General features: G+C 37.7%; 1 protein-coding gene across 2 annotated transcripts; it reads right to left on the bottom strand.

Annotated features, from left to right (window-relative positions):
- Window positions 1–3,245: 3,245 nt before the first annotated feature.
- On the bottom strand, window positions 3,246–20,806 carry LOC116160400 (zinc finger protein 184-like). 2 transcript variants are annotated; one of them, XM_031473582.1, is made up of 6 exons: window positions 20,482–20,806; window positions 7,190–7,351; window positions 7,054–7,131; window positions 6,862–7,006; window positions 6,663–6,812; window positions 3,246–6,618 (listed from the first exon to the last, which is right to left on the bottom strand). In XM_031473582.1, exons 1-6 carry the CDS (start codon window positions 20,623–20,625, stop codon window positions 3,659–3,661), a joined length of 3,639 nt encoding a protein of 1,212 aa, XP_031329442.1. In that variant the 5' UTR covers window positions 20,626–20,806; the 3' UTR covers window positions 3,246–3,658. The 2 variants fall into 2 exon arrangements, with proteins under 2 accessions (XP_031329442.1, XP_031329443.1); XM_031473583.1 differs by lacking the exon at window positions 20,482–20,806 and adding an exon at window positions 13,898–14,142.
- Between the last annotated feature and the right edge of the window lie 433 nt (window positions 20,807–21,239).

The following is a 21,239-nucleotide window of genomic DNA, read 5'->3' as shown; positions in this document are numbered from 1 at the left end:
CACATCCTGTAGCCTTCCTCAGAATTTGGGTACCTGCTTGCCTGCCCCATTGTTCCCAACATTGTTTTTAGCGTCGAGTGTAACCAACATTGTGTATATGCATTTACTATCTTTGTTAACTTCTGCTTAAACTTTTACAAATCATTTTGTTAACTAATTTTTGGACTGTATTAATCAAACTGCGAGGTTTTTCTACGTCGTACTCTTTTTACCGTTAGCAGTTACTTTTGCGAGAGTACGACACATTATGGCTTAGTTTACATTAATGTACATCACCTAAATTTCCGGGCTTTCACAATCTTAATAATAACGATCATTATTATAAACAATAAACTTTTCACAATTTCAGTGTTTTATTTTACGTTCCTTCTCTACTGTACTTCAGGTCAAAGCGTTGTTTACAACTAACGTAAAGGGGCGCCCTACCTTAGATGTTTTATCATGTGCCATCTTTTCAAATTTAAGCGGGATCTGGTTTAGTTTTGGAGGGAATAGTCATTCGGGTGGCTATTTTTAAACGTTGCCGGGTTGACTTTATTTCCGTGTTTTTGTAGTGTTAAGTTAAGTACACTACAGGCTTTTCAGCTCTTCCTTTTACCCTTTACTTCTAAGAATACAGTATCAAATTTAATTTCAATCGGTTCGGCCGTTTAGCCGGAAATGAGAGTACAGACAGACAGACCGACATCATCGAGATTCTGTTTGATCGGATTCCTATGGTGCTTCAAAACGTGCATTTTGGTCTAATAAATTAGTAGGGGATGGGTTTACTAACCTGCGGGTGATAATTTACTTACCTCCACCATAGAGTAATATTTACTCTATGCTGTCGCGCTTCTGTTGTTCCCATATAATCGGCATTGCCGTAGCAGCGCGATAGAGAGCGCTTGCCGATTAGTTTTCCGCTCTCGCTACCTGCAGTATCCGCTCTTAGTATAGGCACGCGCAGTTCATTTCTATGTCGTGGTAGGTAGCTCTCTCGGAATTCGTAGTACGAATAGAACTTATGCGTGAGTCAATCTGAACGGGGATTGAATAAAACTTTAGTTTTGTGCGTAAGAAAAGATAACAAAAGAAATATCTGACGCACACAAAAAGGGCAGGAGAAACAACCTAAATTGAACAACAAAATCTGGCATAACGCATAAAAAACAAATACAAATCAACTAGTGCAACAAAATGCGAAAGAAAAATACACAAATCAAATATCTCAAATTGCACAAATAAAATGCCGCTATAAACAAATTAATAAAAACGAAACCCATGAAAAACAATATAAATGAAAGTAGTACAAAAACATGTAGGGTCCAATTTAGACAAAATAAAAAACCTGTAAAATGATAAATGGCATGTACATAAAAAACAAAAGGAAAAGGGCATGGCTCCACTCCGATAACGGCTACCCTTAATTTAACACGAAAAGTACATGTAAAAATGCCCACAGTATTCATGTTTAAATAAGCCTGACCTATCAAGAACCCACATACTAAACCGAAGAAAAATTAAGTTGAGGGCTCCTGTGGTGAGGCCGTATGCACATCCGGCAGCAAACTAGACGTGCTGTACCCTCATTGGTCAAAACGGCTAACCGATGAGAGCGTAGCGTCCCTGGCTGCAAACGTTTAAAAGAAGAGCTCCGAACTCTGCAAAGACTTCCTGCTCGATCTCGCGCAACGCTTCACCAGCCATCAAAAGACCCGCATCCGCGCTTACAGCGCTTAACGCACTATTTTGTATATAGTAAATATATTCCATAAAGCGCAACACAAACTAATTTAGCGTCGCCCGCACAGTATATCCTCATACTGTGGTCGCCCGCTAAAGCCCATCTTCTCGTATTGCTAAGACACGAGCTGCAGTCCGTACAAAAAGAGGAAGCAACATGATACAGCGAAGATTCGGAATTGTATGAAGTACTTTCTCCAAGAAATAAACGATTAACCAAACATACAGGCGACATTACACTGATAATCTACTATGTGAATACGTAAATCTATATAAATACGTATGCGATGAAACTGTGGAATGGTTGACCGTATGTCCGCCAAGGTTTCCCGTATAGTAAACGGGGGCGAGCTGAGGTGGCGCAGCCGCCGAAACCGAGGATGTCTCATATATTCATCCCATTGTGAGGAATTTTGGGGAATGGCTGGACGCGTATACCCCTAAAGTTTCTGATTTAGTCAAATTGCGCGAAGCGAACCGAACTATGTCCCATGCGGAAGCGGGACATTGACTGATAGCATAGAGTAATCTATGCCTCCACATACTTTTATTATACCTACCTACTGCTGATTTGGACAAAAGTGAAACATAATGCAGGGTTTTAAAAAATACGCAACATAAATATTTAGCAAAATCTTATAAATAAAATGAAACCCCTTGTGGTGCCATACCTACGGTTAGGCAACCCACCTTACATCTCAAAACATGGCAGTATATGGGACCACTGTGAAACGCTCTGTTACAATAATCGTGAGGAGTCGAGTCTTCGACTTCCACCGTTCTGCACAAGATGCCGAAGAACAGGGATTTTTGCGATGAAGCTTATTTGGTCTGTTTGAAAAGTGTATAATTACATGTAGTAATCAATCATTTTATTCTTTCTCGTACTAACTAACCATCAATCCTTGAATGTTATGTCACACTTTGTGACAAATTGAAGCATGGTGCTCCACGTTTTCGTTTTGTGTACACAGAATCATGTTTGCTATACTGTACAGGTGGTTGTCTTTTATTTTATTAAGTACTTGCAGACCCGGCGAACTTCGTACCGCCTATCCGCATAGAGTAAATAATATTACTCTATGGCGATAGAGAGCGGTTGCCTCTTAGTTCCACTCTCGCTCACCTGCAGTATCCGCTTAGTGTTGGCACGCCCAGTCCCTTTTTGTTGATGTTTACTACACAGATTGGAAACCGCCGCGAAACCTCCGTCGTTTGGAGATACAACACCAATCTATTGAAACATTTGCACTGACAGAATAAATGAGATCAACTGATCACCCCAATCTGAATTACGCCATGGTCTCTATAGCAGCTATGCAGCAACTAATATAATATTGTTTGGTGTATTATGTTGATGTCAATGCGGAAGCGCATCCCATGAAAGTTTTGTAACGTGTTGGACCAAATCAAGCCTTGTTTGCAATGAAGTACCAATATAGGCGACAACTGCAGACTGCCATACATTTCTACACCCACTTCCATCTGTGAGGCACCCCTCGGTAGGCGCCCGCCACTAGTTTTCGAAAAAATATAATTTATTAGAAAAATGTTTCCAAACATTTTTACACTTGTTCAAAAGTACAAAGATTGTAGTGATATAAATACAAAATATAATAATAATAATGATAGCTAAAGGTAACAATACCTCTATATAATAAAAAAAAATGTATGTATAATGAACTTAAAAACTTAGGTAGTAGCCTGTAATTCACAATGAATGGAATAAACCCGAGATTTTCACAGGTGCCCCAACTCACCATTTGTACTGAAGTATTTAAAATCAAATCGGCATGATAACCAGTGTAACCAACAACTCGTACTTAGTTACCGATAACAGTTTCAACTTTTAATACTAGAAGATCTAAAATTAATCAAGCATATAAACAAGCAGATCATTATTTCAAGTATAAAAAATCTAACGATTCAGATCTTAAAACGGATGCGCAGAGAGGACGTGATTTCGCAAATCTTTGGCTAACGCAAATCCTAAATCGCAAATTGAACAAAAATAGATACTTTTGTTATGGCTTGGTTTAGGAGAATTGGTTTCGCCCGTCAACTTCTGGCGATCGTGCGTTTTTAAATGTACGGTCAACGCGTTTTGCTTCTCAAAGTTGCGATCGCAATGCACACATTTGAATTTATCAGACAGGAACTCTCTGTGATTCTGTTTTATGTGTAAATTCAGGGTGTCCGCCCTACTAAAACCGGCGGGGCAGTATTTGCACGAGAATGCTTTCGTCGATTTGCTCTCCACCTGCTTGTGTAGTTGCATGTGAATATCGAACGCGGATTTTTTGTCGAAGCTCATTTTACAACTGTTGCATTTCATAATTAATACGGTTGTGTTGATATTCCGATGTGTTTCGAGGATGTGGATTTGCAAAGTTGAATCTGTCGGGAAACGTGCGGGGCAGTTTGAACATTGGAACTGGTACGAGGCTGATGGTTTGCTTTTCTTTGCGGCCATTGCTTTAACAAGTTGCTCCTGCGCGCGCACCCGGTTGAATTTGACTCTCTTATGCCAACCTTGGTGGGAGGCGAGCGCGCCTGGATTGTCGAAAATTTTCTTACATAGTTTACAGATATGTTTTGTTCCAGGTACCTGTACCTTTGGCTTGGATGTCATGTCGCTATGATCCTTGTCCATATGGTCATTTAAATCGCTGACACTTGGGAATGGTACTTTGCAATACTTACAGTACACTGACACTAGCTTCTGTGTATTTTCCACTCGCTTGATATGTTTCTCTTGATGTCGCGCAAGGGCTATGTTTGTGGGGAATGTTAACGAACACTCGTCACATTCGAACACTTCTTTGCCATCATCAGAATCTTCCTCTTGCTTTATAGTTGTTCGATTTTCCGATACATGTTCGCGTTTGTGCTCCTGTAACTCCGCATAACCTGGACATGCTTGATGGCAAATGTTACACCAGTAAGTTTTTATAATCTTCCCGGTCTTCGTACTGCTGCGACTCGGATTGAGATTAATACCGTGGCATTTCATGTGATTCTTTAAGTTGTATTTGCTTGAGAATACCTTAAAGCATCGCTTACAGGTGTGATAAGACTCATCATCGTCATTACTATCTGGTGCCGATTGTTGCTTTGAAGATCGTGACTCTTCGCCATCTTCTTCGACGTCCCGTTTCATGTTAGCCAAACGTTCGTGCATTTTCTCATGGTTTGACCACGCCCCTCTCGATGAGATTACTTTCTCGCATAGTCCGCACTTCTTTGGGTACTCTGAAGTGATTTGTTGATTAGGGTGATGTTTCTTGTTGTGATCCCAGATTCCACCATAGCTGACGTAATGCTTATCGCACGGAATACAGCTGAATTTCTTGCTCAAATCCACCTTCTCCTCTATCAGACTACCATCTTGAGCACTCAACACTGGCATTTTCTCGTGCAACAACTTATGGTGTCTCAGTTCGCTTTTATTCGCAAACGACTTATCACATGTTTCACAAATTAACGAAGGGCTAACGATGGCACTTTTATAACCTTTGGTCTCAGAATCCCTGTAGACTTTCAGATTCAAATGAACGCTTCTGTGATTATCCAATTCAGACTGAGAGGCGAACTCTTTGTCACATTCATCGCAAACTTTCTTTGGATGCGTCTCCATATGCTTGGCCCAATCCTCCGTATTGCTAAAGAGCGCCCCACAATCGGGACAGGAGAAATTAAACGGACGTGAGGATGCATCAAAACTCAGTTCAGTTTTGATATCGTCTTCCTCGCCGTGCTCGTTCGCTTCGTGATCCTTCAATTCGGTGATCAGTCTGAATTTTTCATCACAAAATCGACATTCGAGAATCCTCCCTGCTTCGTCATGCGATAGTTTATAATGACGCAACATATTGTGATAAGTCGAATAGGTCTTTCCACAGTCTGGGCAGGTTGCCGGATTGGACGACTTCAAAGTGGGTAAATTTTGTAGAACCTTGGGTTGTTCGGGCGTGTAATCAGGATCTTCCTCATCCAAGTCGGGTGTTGCCTCGGACACTTGACTCGAATTCTCAGATGAAGGCAAGTTTAAGGTTCTGCGTCTAGTTAATTGGCGCAAATCGTCATTTTTGTCTCGTCTTACAATTTCACTCTGCAACGATCTTCTGGTAAGGAGAGACGGTGTGTCGGCGCGTGACTTTGGTTTACTAAACGGATCGTAAGGTTGTAATACGCCCGGTTCCGAGTGGTCGTGTTCTTCCTCGCAATGGCTCCGAAACTCCTCCACCGAGGGAAACACTTCGAAGCATATGTCACAAAAGTAACGCAAAAAACACGCGATGTGCAAGTGCTGGCGATAATCGTCCATTTCGTCAAACGATTTTGAACAGAAGCAAACATAAGGCGGCGTATTCTGCAGCAGTTCCATGTGGTCGACATCAAAGTGACTGCAGAAATCCTCGTAAAATCCGAAAATACAGTTACATCTTAGACATTTATAATTTTGATACAAACGAATTTTGATTTCCGGGTTAACTGGCGATTCCACCAAACGTCGTAAATTTTGCAATACATCCTTTTTACAGCAGCAAAAATGCTTCATGTAGGCAGATCTCTCGGTATAAGTAATCATACAATTGTAACAGGTAAACATGGCAAACCACTGCCTTTGCTTTTTCAAGTGAATATGCAAATCGCGTACCTGGTCGTAGGTTTCATTGTGACAGACGCAAGTTAAAGTATCAGTCATCTTTATTAATATTTTGCATCGTTCCAAGTAGCTCAGTTCCACCTTCGTCAAAGCCATGTCTTCTAAGGGAACTGGTTCGGAATTCTCCGAACGCTGCTTCAACTGTAATCCGGCGGCGAACTGTATCTTTTGGAGCTCGATCTCACCGTTAGTGATTGTGGCTGGTTTTTTGTTAGGGGTCGATGCTACAAAACAAACTAAAGTATTCGAATCGAAGAATTGGGCATACCTTTAGCTGCCTCAGCTTTTCGTTTATTGCCACGATGGAAAACAGCATCGTGTCTGTGTCGGTTTGCAACACTGCTGAACGTCTTATTACATGTTATGCATGACTTACCATCGGAGATTACTTCCTCTTCCTCCTCTTCTTCAACGGGCGCTAAAATCTCATTAACTTAATTCAATACAATTGAAACCCTAAGTCTTACCAGGACCATTCTTCTGACTCGCTATTTCAGCAGGTGGGCTTAAAGATGGTGGATAATCGTATCCATCGGAATGTAATTCGGTTTCCACGTGGTAAATAGCATCCATCGGATCAATGGGCTCAGATTTTATGCGCACGTCATCCTCCTGCAAGAATTATAAAAACATTCAAAATAATTCCTCAACACACTTACCTCGCCACCGTTGTTGGTAGTGGTTGCGCCTTCCTCGTCTTCATTATCATCCATCACTTCATCTTTAATTCTGATGCTCTGCAATGAAATAGTATTAATAATTTGTAAACAATTTTATTCGCGCTCCAGCCCCTACCACGTCGAGAGCGTCATTGGGACTATTCGAATTCCAGTCGTTCATCCACGTCTCCAATTTCGATTGATTTTTCATGCATAAATGCCGAAAACTTTTCCACGATTTAACTTGATTAGTGCACTTTTCGCAGATCATCGTGGATAATTTATCATCGGGCTTTATCTGCAAAAGAAAGTCAAATTTGTGACATCCATTTAGAAACGCAGTGAGATTTATGCCTTTTTTCAGTTTTGCTCCTACACGTCCCATGGGAATAGAAAATAAACAATAAGCTCATTACTCAAGGTTAAATACATTTGGGACAATAATGTCGGTGACTTGCCACATGTGCTATAATTATACTAGGTTGGATGGCTGAAACAGTGCGTGCCAACACTATTCGCTTTTATAATGCGATAGCTAACAAGCAATGACCAGATCCCAGTTAATCAGTCATTGTCATTTAGTTAGAATAAGAGTTATCAGTTTAATTAGGCGCTAATCGCTGGAGGAAAAGGGAACTTTGACGCTTATCAGCGGAGCACTAGCACTTTATTTACACACCTACATAATAAAAAGTGACACAGGGATAAGAGAGGTAATATTTCCATTTACTTAAATGGGAATCGAAGTTATTTTGGCGTTTGGTTCGACTGTAGCGCAACAAGTGCAAATAACTGTTTGTAGGGTTTATTGTTCATTTCTTGCACCAGTGAGATAATTCGTTTCTCATCACCAAGATCTTTACAGCACAGCTGTATCTTTGGTAATATATTACCACACTATGCCTGCCTACACACTAGGCCCGATCTGTTCATCTCCCTCAACTTAATCTCTGCATATTCCATGGAAATCATTTAGACATGTACATAGGTACGTTTTAATTTCTTTCTCAGAAAAGTATGCATACTCACACATTTAAACATACGTTAATATTCTTTTTAAAAGCTTTTACTATGCATTTATTATTTCAAGTCTATTTTGTGTGCTTCCTATTGATGTTACCGGTCATATCCATATGTACGACGTACGTACAGGTATACTCCTCAACTCTGGCTAAATAAATAAATAAGATATATTCATAAATTAATCAGTTTCAATGACTGCTACCACGGCAAGATAAAATCTAACAATACTCTATGATGGAAAGTCAGGGGGTAGCGTTTACGATTAATAAACATTTTACAAAAACCATGAATTTCTTAGTTCTAGTTGTAATAGTGTAGCGTAGCGCATTAGGTCAATCTTTCTCTCGCCCTTGTTAATAAGTAAATATTTAAATAGGAACGCAATGTATGAAGATAACGCAAGACTGCTAATAAATACCCATTTCACTTGTGCAACATGCTAAGTGGATTTATTATTATAATGCTCTTTTCTGATTACTTACTACATATTTACCAAAGGCGTCTATTAAAACAATAGAATCCATTAATTAACTACAACTATTAATAGCAACAATGTTTTATCTGGATGTGGATCGCGTATAAAACAAATCCAAAGAAAATTTAGTTCATCGAGTTGAATGGCACAAGTGAAGCAAGCATGATTTGAAATTCAAATGAAACGCAATTGTGTTTGCTTGCTTTAGTTTACCATTGTCGATGATGTAGATACCATACCAGAATCTATAATTTATTCATTTCGCACTACAGTGTTTCTAATTTGGGAGGTACTGTGCTGCTCCCAATAGCTTATGGGAAAGAAATTATTTCTAGCAACTAGGTATACCGATCACAAATGCTGATATACCAGGTGTCCAAGATCAAAAAGAACATCACGAGGTTTTCGGATATCGTAAAAGTTAGACATCCGTATTGCAGTCATCTTATAGAACTATAAAAATTGCAATGAGAAAGTGTCTTATTTCTTTGTTTCTGTAGAAGTAACCTAAAAAGCAATAATATCGAAATCACGATATTTCGTATTTTTTCGAATATCTCGGGAAGTAAGCATATAATTTTCAAATGGCCTGAGCCTCGGTCTGAATGGCATTTTATTGGCTCCTTAATTCTGAAATTTTGTTTTACAAATAGAAAAGTACCCCCCCCCCCCCCCCCAGTTAAGTGAAGCAGTAGCATTCCACCAATAGATTTGTCAACACCCAACGCAATTACGTTTTGCACACATGTCATAGCGAGCGTACTAGTTTGTACATCGAATTGCAGGAAAAGTGCAAAGCGACTAAAAATAATAGCGGTGTAGGTAAGTGCCAAAAAAAATGCATCATTTAGTAATCCCAATGACGGGGAATCTGTAACAAAAACTACCCTTCCCACTGTGCAAAAGTAACACTTTCATATTTCATAAATTACACAATTTTATGATGAATTTATGACCCAAAAACGTGGAAACTATCACAAGAATATGTCTTTTATTGCCATTAACTAACAAGACTTTAAACTTACCTCGCTTCCGGCTCATCGGCATAGAAAAATATCCAACGAAATTCGTAAATAAAACGGTTTTTGCTTGTTTGGCGAGTTGTTTGATAAAGCGAATTGTTAACTTTTCCTTATTTTAACAATTCACTAATTTGCCGAAGCGCTTTGTAACCGTAGCTGTAACTTAGGATCTAGTTTTTTTTGCGAAATGTTTGTGGTAAAGTTAGGAGTTCGGAGATTTGGTAGTGGTAAGAGTAAATAATCAAGCATTCGGTGGAATGGAAGATTGTTCTTTTGCATCTTTTAATGTTATTGGGCATTGTTTTCTTAATGGATTCCGAATATCTGGAGACAAGAAAAATAAAATAGTCCAGGATTAGGTATTGTTTAATCCGGTATTAAGACATTTGATTGGCTTTATATTGCAGTAGGCAGCCAATCAAATGTCAAAATTCTTGTTTAAACTCAGATTTGGCAAATAATGTAGGATTTTGATTATAATTCGCTTTCCTGCAACCGGCCGTTAGGGATATTTAATTACAACTGCGAATTCGGCATGAGGTCATTGCAGCATTATGGAAACGGCAACGTAGCATATTTGGGAACGATTTTGTACCTTAGCTTTTTTCGAGGCTTTTTTATTTGGTTCGTAGGGCGAGAAATAAGCAAACTAATTAACGATTAAAAATGGCTGTCTTCGTTAATACGATGCCATTTTGTGGACGTTCCTTAATTAATAATGAATGTAGGGGATTAGTTTTGAGGAAAATTCTTAAAGATTCGTGCGAGACCAGTGCATAAGTCTTAGAACAAATTTAAATGAATCAATTTGCGATTAGTCATCATTGCGACCAGTTAGTTATTAAACTTTTGATTATTTCGTGTCTGAACTACGGAAATTTTAACCGTACATTTGAAACTAATATATTAATTCGGATCGGAAACTACCAAGGAATAATCACGTAGTAAATTGAACGCAAGATCCGCGAGTTTTACAGTAGAATCAATTAATATGTAGAAGGTGATTAAGGGACTGTGCCATCTATTACGCCATCAAGGGAATTATTGTAAAACCAGAGGACGTTAAAACCTCACGCGCATTTTCATCGCAAACATTCTCTGTATTCGAAATGAAGAGTGTTACTATGTAAAAATAAATATATCGTATCGTTTAAATTTTTAAGAAACCGGCCAGTAAGTGACAAAAATAATCCTGTTTGCAGAATTACTGCACACTCGTTATTGTCTGAAAGTATTTCGAACTTATTTTAGGCGCAGTAGTTGACAGGAGAGCAAGCAATCGCCAAAAGTTTGCCAGAAATCCTCATTTAGCATCGTAGGGCTAATCAGAGAAGGCGGTAGTTGAGCGAGTCATTCTCTCATTTTAGGTAGCGGTCGCTAAGCGCTTCGCCTGAGGAACGCACCCAATGTTATTAGTAATCGGCGATACAGAAGGAAGGCTGATGTGACGCAATCTTTCCGGGAAATATGACGTATTTTGTTCTAGAATATTCGAGAACGTTCGGAACCATTCGTAAAGACCGACGTCTGCTATATAAGCAAATCGAATTGCGATTCAGTTCCAATTTTATCGCCGAAGTAATAAATAATTCGCGCTGTTATAAATTGTGGATGTGTGAGTAATAAATAATACTCGATTTCAAATCAACGATTTAACTAATACTAACAATGCACAGTAGCAAAAGCATAACACAGATCAACAAGTAACTTAACAACAAACATAATATAAAGTAACAAAATGCGAGCAAAAAGGATTGATTTTGGATGTAAATACATGTAAATTCGTCATTTTGTGGGGGTAAGTACTTGATACAACTATACAGGTTTTTAAGAAATAAACCCCGACATAAACAATCAAAACATGAAATGTGGCAAATTTGTTAATGTATTTTGAATTTGGCTTAACAATGAAATTATTCAATAATACCTACTGAAAGATTTACTTCTTGATTTCATATTTAAACAAGTTAAAAGTAATCGTAAACGATTTACATAAAGCGCATTTCCACTTGCATTCATTTCCCATTTGTAAGATGCAACTTCTGTTAAAATCGTAAAAATCCGCCCACAAATATGAAAGATAGCATTGCACATGGGCAATCCATTGTTGACGTGCTACTTCAATTTCAGTTTATGCGAAGAATTTCATTTCAATGCTTTTCTAAATAAGAAAGTTGGAACTGCGCATTCGCAAAATAAAATTTTGAAACTAGCGCTAGATTTTCCTTTTTTCCAAGTGCCTATGTATCACATTTCATTTAAATTCTTCCATAAATAAAAAAGTTGGCACTGCGCATGCGCAAAACCAAATTTTGAAATTGGCGTTTGATTTTCCTTTATACCAAGTGCCTATGTATCAAATTTCGTTTAAATTCTTCCATAAATAAAAAAGTTGGCACTGCGCATGCGCAAAACCAAATTTTGAAATTGGCGTTTGATTGTCCTTTATCCCAAGTGCCTATGTATCAAATTTCGTTTAAATTTTATAAGTAAAAAAGTTTGCAATTCGGCTTATAAATGGTCGAGATGCGAAAAGGGCACTGTGAATTTTGAATCGATTCGATTCAACTTTTGGCATTGCGTATTATATGGTTAAATCTATGCCCATATTGAATTTCATGCAATTCAGTTCATAACTAACGGAGATGTAAAAGCGATCGAACATTTCTAAACAAAGTTATGGTTCACACGGACAGATAGATGGACAGACAGACAAAGGAACAGACGGAGAGACCAACCGGCAGGCGACAGATAGCAATGCAAAATTATAAACGATCTCTAGGATCGTTAATAAACGGCAAAAGTGAAAAATTATGGAACATGTGAAAAACGGTTTTTTGTTTTTTTTACAATAACTTTTTTTGTAAGCGGTACAGAAAAAATTCCTTCCTTGGTACAAGACTCGACACCATAACGAACCAAATAGCGAAAAAAGTAGAACAATAGCTCTTAAGATAAAAAACTAGTAGCGTCGCAAAGTTAGCGGACGGACGGACGGACGAAGTGGCCACAATAGCGCATTTTTTTTTTATTTTTGTGGAAATGCGCTAAAAAGGCAAGAAACATCGGCACGATAATAAGGTGTAAGCTGTATAAGTGTATACCCTCGCCATATACCGAATAGGTATGCTGTAGATATAGATATAATAAAACATATTTTTATATTCTATACAAGTTTCGAGTAAACAAGTCGTAGTGTAATTAAATGTGTGCGAATATTGCATAATTTTAATTGGCGCAAAAACATATACGTCTATAGGAAACGGAAACGCAAAAATTTCCACATTAGTGCTAAGTACCTACTCAATAAGACCTGAAATAAATGCAAAAAATCGTAAAATGGACTTTCTTTGATTTCTAATGCAGTATTGATTAATTGTTCCCTTGAGAATATCCGAAAAATGGAAATAATACGATAAAAGCTACACCTTTTCAACGTCAGAGGTACGCCATGGGATAATGTGCATATGTCACGTCGGTTATATTCTCCTTTGCATTTACCTACCTATATATTTATAAACTGAAAAGTATGAATTATAAAGAGATTATTCATATAGATAGTTACCAGTAACTCTACAAACGTCTCATCAAAAAATAATGCACTCTGCCCTATTGTTCTTAAATGCAATATCCGAGTGCATAGATCGCAATATCTAGCTATTTGTTGAGCACAAACAGAGATAACAAATGTGGGAAATCACTTGGACAGTGTATGTCAATAGATCATATAGGAACACGAACAGGTGTCCAATACGCACAAATCAATAGCTTGAATTACGCTTAGTTTTAAAGAATAACGTCGCAATTTTATAAGGCATCTTCAAGAACAAGAAAAGATAGGTATGGATTAAGTCGCCTTGAAACATCACACTGTATTTGATTCAAAAGTGCTTCCCAGGATTCGGCTGGACAGTCGACAGAACCACTGGCCGTTGCGAGTGACTTTTACTTTGTCCATTGAAGGACACGCGGGCAGCAATTCGAGAGCAATTACCTTACCGCAGCAGATGTTGGCAGATACCTGCTTGTCTAGTACCTACCCAAAGGAGTTGATTATAAATTCCTAACGAATTTGAAATGTCAATGATGAAAAGGAAGGACAATGGTGTTAAAGACCGAGGCAATTAGCCTCTGGGTGGAATGCTCACAAAGAGTTAAGTTAAATCTGCCAGTATGAGATTAAAATCAATTGTAACTTGGCCATATCTGCCAATATGATTCATTTTATCACGCTACAAGGCATGAATCAACAAAGCAGAACCTGAAACTGAGTACGTCAACAAACCGATAATGTTCGAATTCGAATTGAATGTACTGCACTTACTTCGACATTGACACATTCTTGAATGTTAATCATCATGTCTTGGCCAATTGCTGCGTCATCAAAAATGGGTTTCAACGCATCCAACTTTTCCGTCAAACACAATCTACAACAGAAGCTAAAATTGCCCCACCCGCATTCACTCATTTCACTGCGTGTTATTAAATGACCACAACGAAAGTAAGTATTGATATTTAGCTTGGAATTAACGCAATACTCAGGAAAAACTGAATGGAAACTGCGAGCAATTTCACTTCCCGCAAGCTACAGTTTCATGGAACAGAACAACGCCATGTCTGAACTCTCTGAATCGGTATCCCATCCCCACTACGCTCGACTCTATATCCAAATCCAAACGTTTCAATGGATGGAGGCAGAAATGTGATGATTTTATAACAACGCTGACATCATTCCCAAATTGTGGAGATTAAATCTTGAAGCTGAAACGCATTGGCGGGAAGAGAGACTAGGCCATTGCTCAGATGAGCATTGGCATACCTACCTAAGTACATCCTTGCCTTGCGGCTCCGTAGGCAAGGAACGTTTCGATTTCGCGTGAATTTCGTAAATCCCTTTCGTCCTCCTGGCGTTCTCACCTCCGCCGAACTTTACGTAAAAATTATTTGAAAACAAGATAATCGGCTGTAGTCGAGTTAATGGGATTGAAAAATCGGACTTTACTGGCGTAATTTAAATATAAAACGTATTCTTTGGAAGTCTGTGGTTTTGAAAAAAGCGGCCAAATTATTACCTAAGGACAGGTTGGAAGGGGGTCATCAGCTGCATACGATTCAAAACCGCTAAAATATAGTGTTACTTGGTGTTACTATACCTAGTATACACCTACATTTCATGCACAAATTAACGTAATCATTAAAATTTAATTTGTAGATAAACATTACTGTTCTTGTTGACACTCCAAACTCAATCTTCCGGGGATAAAATAATCACGCAATAAATGCTCACCCCACATTTGAGCCGAGATTTGAGCATATTTCCGCGCAAATTTGTTCAAGTGAGTACTCAGCTTAAAATTTTGACTAGAGCACAAAACCAATGGCACTTCTCCACAGTCACTTTTAATGCTCTTCAAGGTGGATTTGTTAATTTTTTAATCTAACGTTGCGTCTTTGCGAAGCTGTCATCAACTTCATTTCTTTAAATGCGACCTGATATTCCGACATTACCTATATTTACTATTGATGATTATTCTGAATGTATAGTCGAGTGTATTAGTTTAATGTAAGGTTTAATTGCGGTTTAGCCTTTTTTTCAGGCTTCTAAAGAAAATTCCTAGTACGGACCTAAACCAAGTAATTTTTTCCAATGAGGGGAATTGATACAACAATTTAATAGAAAAATGTTTCAAAACCCACTCGTGGATGTTGCCGCATAATTGGTAAACGATAAGTAACGGACAAATATACAGATACACGACAGCAGCTATCAATTATCGAAAACTCGAAATCTCTAGGTGGCCCAGGGGCCGAGATCTCGATGGAATAGATAAAACCGGGGATAAAACAGACAGACAGACGACGGAAAATCGAGCACATAAGCGTTACCTCAACTTCGTTGTTTTACGCTAAAAAACACCCGTTATATCAGATGAACACGCTGGCCTGGGTGTTTCCGAATGTCTGCTATCACTTTTTCTGGAAATCTCATTGAAAGCTACTCTCGAACGACTCTAGAATTATGTGCAGGTGCACCATCGTGTAGTTGCAAACTGTCACTAGAAGCATGTTATCAAGAGCTGTCTTCTCTTGAAAATCAAATAATTAGATACTCGATTAGATATTTTAGTAAAAACAAACTGAACAAGATACGAAGAATCGCATACGATTTTCAGTAGGAACAAAACCATTAAATAAGGGAATTTTTTTCTTTCAAGAAAAATCCCCTAAAAAGTCATCCTAAAATACAGTTTTATGGCCATATATTCCATTATGAAGTTCATTTGAAAGCTCCGATGATTTTCTCTTAAAACAGCAACAGGGTGTTCATTTTGGGCTTCCTTTTTAGTAATTTTGTCCCATTAACCAACATTGTATCTCTTAAGATAACAGAAATTCGCGTTGAAAGGTCTGAAACATGATCTCATTGTTCTATTAATATTACAGCTTGATATACATTTAGAGGACTTCAAGTACTAATGGTGAAAAAAATAGTATGTGCTATTCATTTAGAAGTAAACGTAGGGATTTCCTATGTCTAGTATTAAACGAGAAAAACTCTGCTGAAGGACGCCAAATTTTATGCAACTAAAATAACTTCTTAAAACAATTGAAGATTTTGGCCGCGGTTTTGGCTTGCATATTTTTATTTTTGTTCGTGTACGTTCAACTGAAAAAAAAACTGGATATTGTCAATTGGTATAGTGGAGGTAGTAGTTTAAGGAGCGTAAGAGACTTATTTTTTGTGTTGATCACTTTAAAGTTAGTGGTTATTGAAATGCGATCCACGTAAAGACACCGTAACCACCGTCTTTCAGAAGAAATTAGACATCGGAAATCCCTATGTCTACTTCTAAATGAATACTACGTACATTAATATATAAGATTCTCAAGTTGGCTGTATCGCGAAAAAACGTGCACAAAGAGATGTCCGAATAACATCCGAAAATGTAGAAAAAATAGGGGGTTCCTATTTAAAATAACAAAGTTAATGCCTACTTCCCGTATTTATTACTGATATGAAGTTTACAAGGCCTTCTCTGGCCAATTTCTCTATATTTTTTATGTCCCTATCATTTATCATGGATAATGGTAATATGCAGGGTGTTCCTAAATATGATGTACATATGGAGAAAGCTATTTCTTTGGCTTATTACAGGGGTGGCCAAACAAGAGACATTTCTTTTTGTATGAAATTTGCGAGAGCCACACTTCCCATGATTGAGGAGAGGGGGGGGGGGGTCTAGGGTTTAGCAAAAGATTTATTTATCATTCTTTGTGGTTATTATATGACTCAAGTTCATATAAACAAAACCTTCGTTACCAATATACAGGGTGTTATAATTGCAGGATACAATTATAAACATATACATACAGATACTTACAACTTTAAAAATGCAAAGTGTAAAAATCAACAAAAATAAGAGATTATCCAAATAAATCCAGGGCCCATTTCACCATTTTAAAAAATTTACTTTCACATAATCGATAATTGAACTGTAATTTTTTCCCGATAACGGTCCAGATACGAAAAAATTACAAGAGGCCAAAAAGTTTCCAAACAAACCAGAAAACGAATCTTTCATTTTACACTGTCTGGCGCACCGAAAAAGTTCAGGCGCAGAAAATAGAATATGACCTCTGAAAAAAACATCACCCTGTAGAGTCTCACTACCATTGACATGACCAATGAGGTAAGGTTTTCAGCTTTTAAATGTGAGCTAAATATCTCCAAAACAAAAGACTTACAAAATCATATTAAGCAACACCCTGTATTATCATATCAAATGTATGCATATAATCAGAAATCTTGAAATTTAATCCAGTTGTTACGGCATCAATCATTTTACGTATACAGTATACCATTAAGAGGGAGATAGAGTAAAAGTAAAACGTGCATAAGTTTTACAACGTAGATATGCCTCTAGTATTATTGCCTATTACTGCTAGTACTATTTCTTACTCTGAGATACTGCCCGCATACTGCTTGCTTAGTGAGGTGTACACCTACCCTCAGTAGTGGATATAACCCCTCGGGTAGGGATATGAGTTTAAGCGGACAACATTATGAGTGTAGGGATCAGGCAATTGGCAATCCTATATTATGTAACTACGAGATTAGGTAGCATCCTTGGGTTCACCCCTCGGCTAACCGTGTATACAGTGAGTTTTTCTTACATGCGAACATACCATTTTTACAATGTAAGTAATATCTTCACTTAAAAAAACGCGAGTGTTGTACTTTGCCATGTCTGACCTAAGGCCCTTTTCTCACTTATTTTTTCCCTTATTGGAATAAGTTGATTTTTCTTTCAAAGAGAAGATTGAGGTAATTGCATTGTATGTCCGCTTTTAAGAAATCTCACTGTATGCATCGCATTTCCAAAAGTTACGCGATTGTTAAAATATTTATTCGTCAGTGAAATACCAATCACAGGAAAAACGACGTAGAATTGCACAAGACAGGCATGACGTTAGATAACTAGTATGGCGGCGTCTGTTAATATTATATAATATGTATACGTCGATTGTCAGCAGATTTTCAATGATTTTTCTGTGACTGGCGTGCGACTTACGGTGGATCTTCTACATACAGTATGTCCAGGTAGAACGCATCACAGGAAAACGGCAAATTAGCAATGTATTTTTTCGCGAAGGATCCGTACGAGGCCTCTGTCTCTCACGGTACATATTGTGTTAATGAAACAATCTTCGCGTTAAGTCATTCAATAGTCTACATCTGACAAGAAATCTGACCGAGTTAATTTCCATGGAAACAATAATTCACATTTAGGAAGTCATCTTTCAAATAAGTTTAACCGGATCATGAGACACTTCCTCACTCTTCAAATGCTAAAATAATACAATAAACTGATAGGGCTATTCAGAGGTAAGGTATTCAAAGATAATACATATCTAACTACTTGATAAACTATCGCTTGTAAGTATAATTGCTTTGAATTTTAATCTCGATTTTAATGAAACTTCATCTAAACAAGTAGGAAGTAATGTACGTAATTAGTTGGGCAATTAGATTACTAAGGGTCTAAGAGTTAATTTGCATAGAAACAAATGCATTCACATGGGATAAGTAGATACTCGATCAGATAGTTTACCTCGAGGATTTACCTAAAAAGTAGGAGACCGCCTCCAAATAATTTCAATATTACGTACTTATATTGTTTGCTTACTTTGAAATTACAAATTTTTATATAACAATGGAAATTATTCGATAAAGAACCTTTCGCACTCGATAATCATATATAAAAAGCATAAATGAAACAAGAACTTCAATACAATAATAGCTTTAGTTAAGAAGAACGCAACGAAAAGATGATGATAGCTTAGATGCATAAGTATCTCATGGTATAATAGTATACTCTCGAGTATACTATAATATGGATAAAATGAAACATATTTTTAGACTATCTGCTTCATAAATTTAATTGCCATTTATATCGTAAACACTTTTTTTCGTAAAAGAATACAAGTTATTGTTTTCAATTGAAGATGGCGCGTAAGAAGGGATGTGCATTAAAATCAACACGCTCATTATAAAAATTAAAAAAATAGGTCACAATAACAAATGTACGAAAAGTAGTTTCACATTTTTTTTGTGCTACACCTTCCGCGTCCTGGCGCATATCAAAAAAATTTCTCCATTATACAGTATGTACACTATAAAATAATCACTGAAACAAATGAAAAGACATCCACAGAGAAAAGGGCTCGGAAAAGGGTTTTTATTTTATTCCTAAAGCAATACATATTAATTTATTTAAGTACTGACTTGTATTTGCAGTTGCAGGAGATAGATAACGGGCGATCAAAAATGAGTTGCTGTCAAGTCGCCTTTGAAAGTTCAGGTTAAATACGAATTCCCCTGTAAACAAAAATTCCAAAGGTGACTCGACAGCAACTCGTATTTGATCGCATTGTACAACTGCGGTGGTGTTATTTATATGCTATACTTAGGGAGGTACAATGTGAAAATATGCATATGTCACGTTCGCCGTTTTTTCCTCGAATTTCCGTACGTATTTATAAACCCAAAAGTATGAATTAGATATTTAGGGACCTTTTAGATATCGACCAGTATCTTCACTCCTCATGAAAAAAGGAGTGGAAAAATGCCAATATCACTTTGCACGGTACAAGTAAAGATAACATGGGAAATCACTTGGGCAGTGAGCAGTTAAATCATTTAAAAACAGAATGATTTTGCTTAAAATTGTCCACTGCGCACAAATCAATAGTTTGAATTTAGGCAAAGAGTAACATCTTATAAGGCAGCTTCAAGAACGAGAAAATTGATTGAAACGCTCTCCCTTTGTCTTCCAGTCACCTGGAAACACTTCGCTTTAAAAGACCGAAAAATTAGACGTTTTGCAAAAATTGGTCGAAAAGTACTTCAGATTCAGTTGAGCAGACCTACACAACTGGCTTTGCGAGAGAAGATGGCTGACCGCGGTCGCGGTGACGTTCACTTTGTTCACTGATGAAGGACGCGCGGGCAGCAAATTCAAGAGCGATTACGTTTATGCAGCAGATGTTGGCATACACCTACCTGCTTAGTACCTAAAACACCTGATTATAAATTCCTAACGATTTTGAATGTCAATGCTGAAAAGGAAGAAAAATTATGGCGTTACGGACGAAGGTAATTAGCCTCTGGCTGGAATGCTCACAAAGAGTTAAAGCGAAACTTATCAGTTCTAGATTTTAAATCAGTTTCAAACAGGAAAACTTTGCCATTTGTGCCAAGCTTTAATGTGATTCATTTTATCACGCTACAAGAATGAATCAACGAAGCAGAATTTCAATACACCTACCTAACTCTTAATGAAAGAGGCTTACGTAAACAAACCAATGATGTTCGAATTCGAAGTGAATTGAATGTACTGTACTTACTTCGACATTGACGCATTCTTGAATGTTAACCATCATGTCTTGGCCAAGTGCTGCATCGTCAAAAATGGGTTTCAACGCACCCAACTTTTCCGTCAGACACAATCTACAACAGGAGCTAAAATTGCCCCACCTGCGTTCACTCATTTCACTGCGTGTTATTAAATGGCCACAATAAAAGTATTCACAGTTAGCTTGGAATTAACGTAATACTCGAGAAAAATAGTTAAACTGGATTGAAATTGCAAGCAATTTCACTTCCCGCAAGCTACACTTTCATGGAACAGAACAACGCCATGTCTGAACTCTCTGAATCGGTATCCCATCCCCACTACGTTAGACTCACCATATCCAAACGTTTCAATGGAATGGAAGCAGAACGGTGATCAACTAACCTGATTTTATATCAACCTAGCTTAAATCATTCCCAAATTCTGAATTATTAGCGTTTAGATCGCGTTTGAGAGTCAGAAATCGCGACCAATTAATCCTGCAGCTAAAACGCATTGGCGTGAAGAGAGGCTAGGTCATTGCTCATCTATCAGCATACTTCCTTGCGGGTTCGCAGGCAACGAACGCCAACACAATTGATGTTTCGATGTGAATTTCGTAAAACCTTTTCGTCCCGCTTGCGTTCTCGCCGCCTCCGAACTCTGAGTAAAAATAATTTGCAAATAGAAGATAAGCTGCAACAATTAATGCCAGTCAAATTAATGGGATTGAAAAGTCAATCTTCTGACTTTTGCCATGATCAGTAAAAA

The sequence above is a fragment of the Photinus pyralis genome, unplaced genomic scaffold (assembly GCF_008802855.1).
Source record: "Photinus pyralis isolate 1611_PpyrPB1 unplaced genomic scaffold, Ppyr1.3 Ppyr1.4_LG1, whole genome shotgun sequence".
NCBI lineage: Eukaryota > Metazoa > Arthropoda > Insecta > Coleoptera > Lampyridae > Photinus > Photinus pyralis.
The sequence above is the reverse complement of the archived record's forward strand: the minus strand, read 5'-3'. Positions and strand labels throughout refer to the sequence as shown.

Bases quoted from the DNA above. Each gene is read 5' to 3' on its own strand.
- LOC116160400 (XM_031473582.1), bottom strand. From the start codon at position 20,625: ATGAGTGAACGCAGGTGGGGCAATTTTAGCTCCTGTTGTAGATTGTGT. The intron at 7,352-20,481 runs GTAAGTACAGTA...TTTCTTTTGCAG, and splicing joins AAGAATGCGTCAATGTCGAA to ATAAAGCCCGATGATAAATT. The intron at 6,813-6,861 runs GTAAGACTTAGG...ATGAGATTTTAG, and splicing joins GAGTCAGAAGAATGGTCCTG to CGCCCGTTGAAGAAGAGGAG.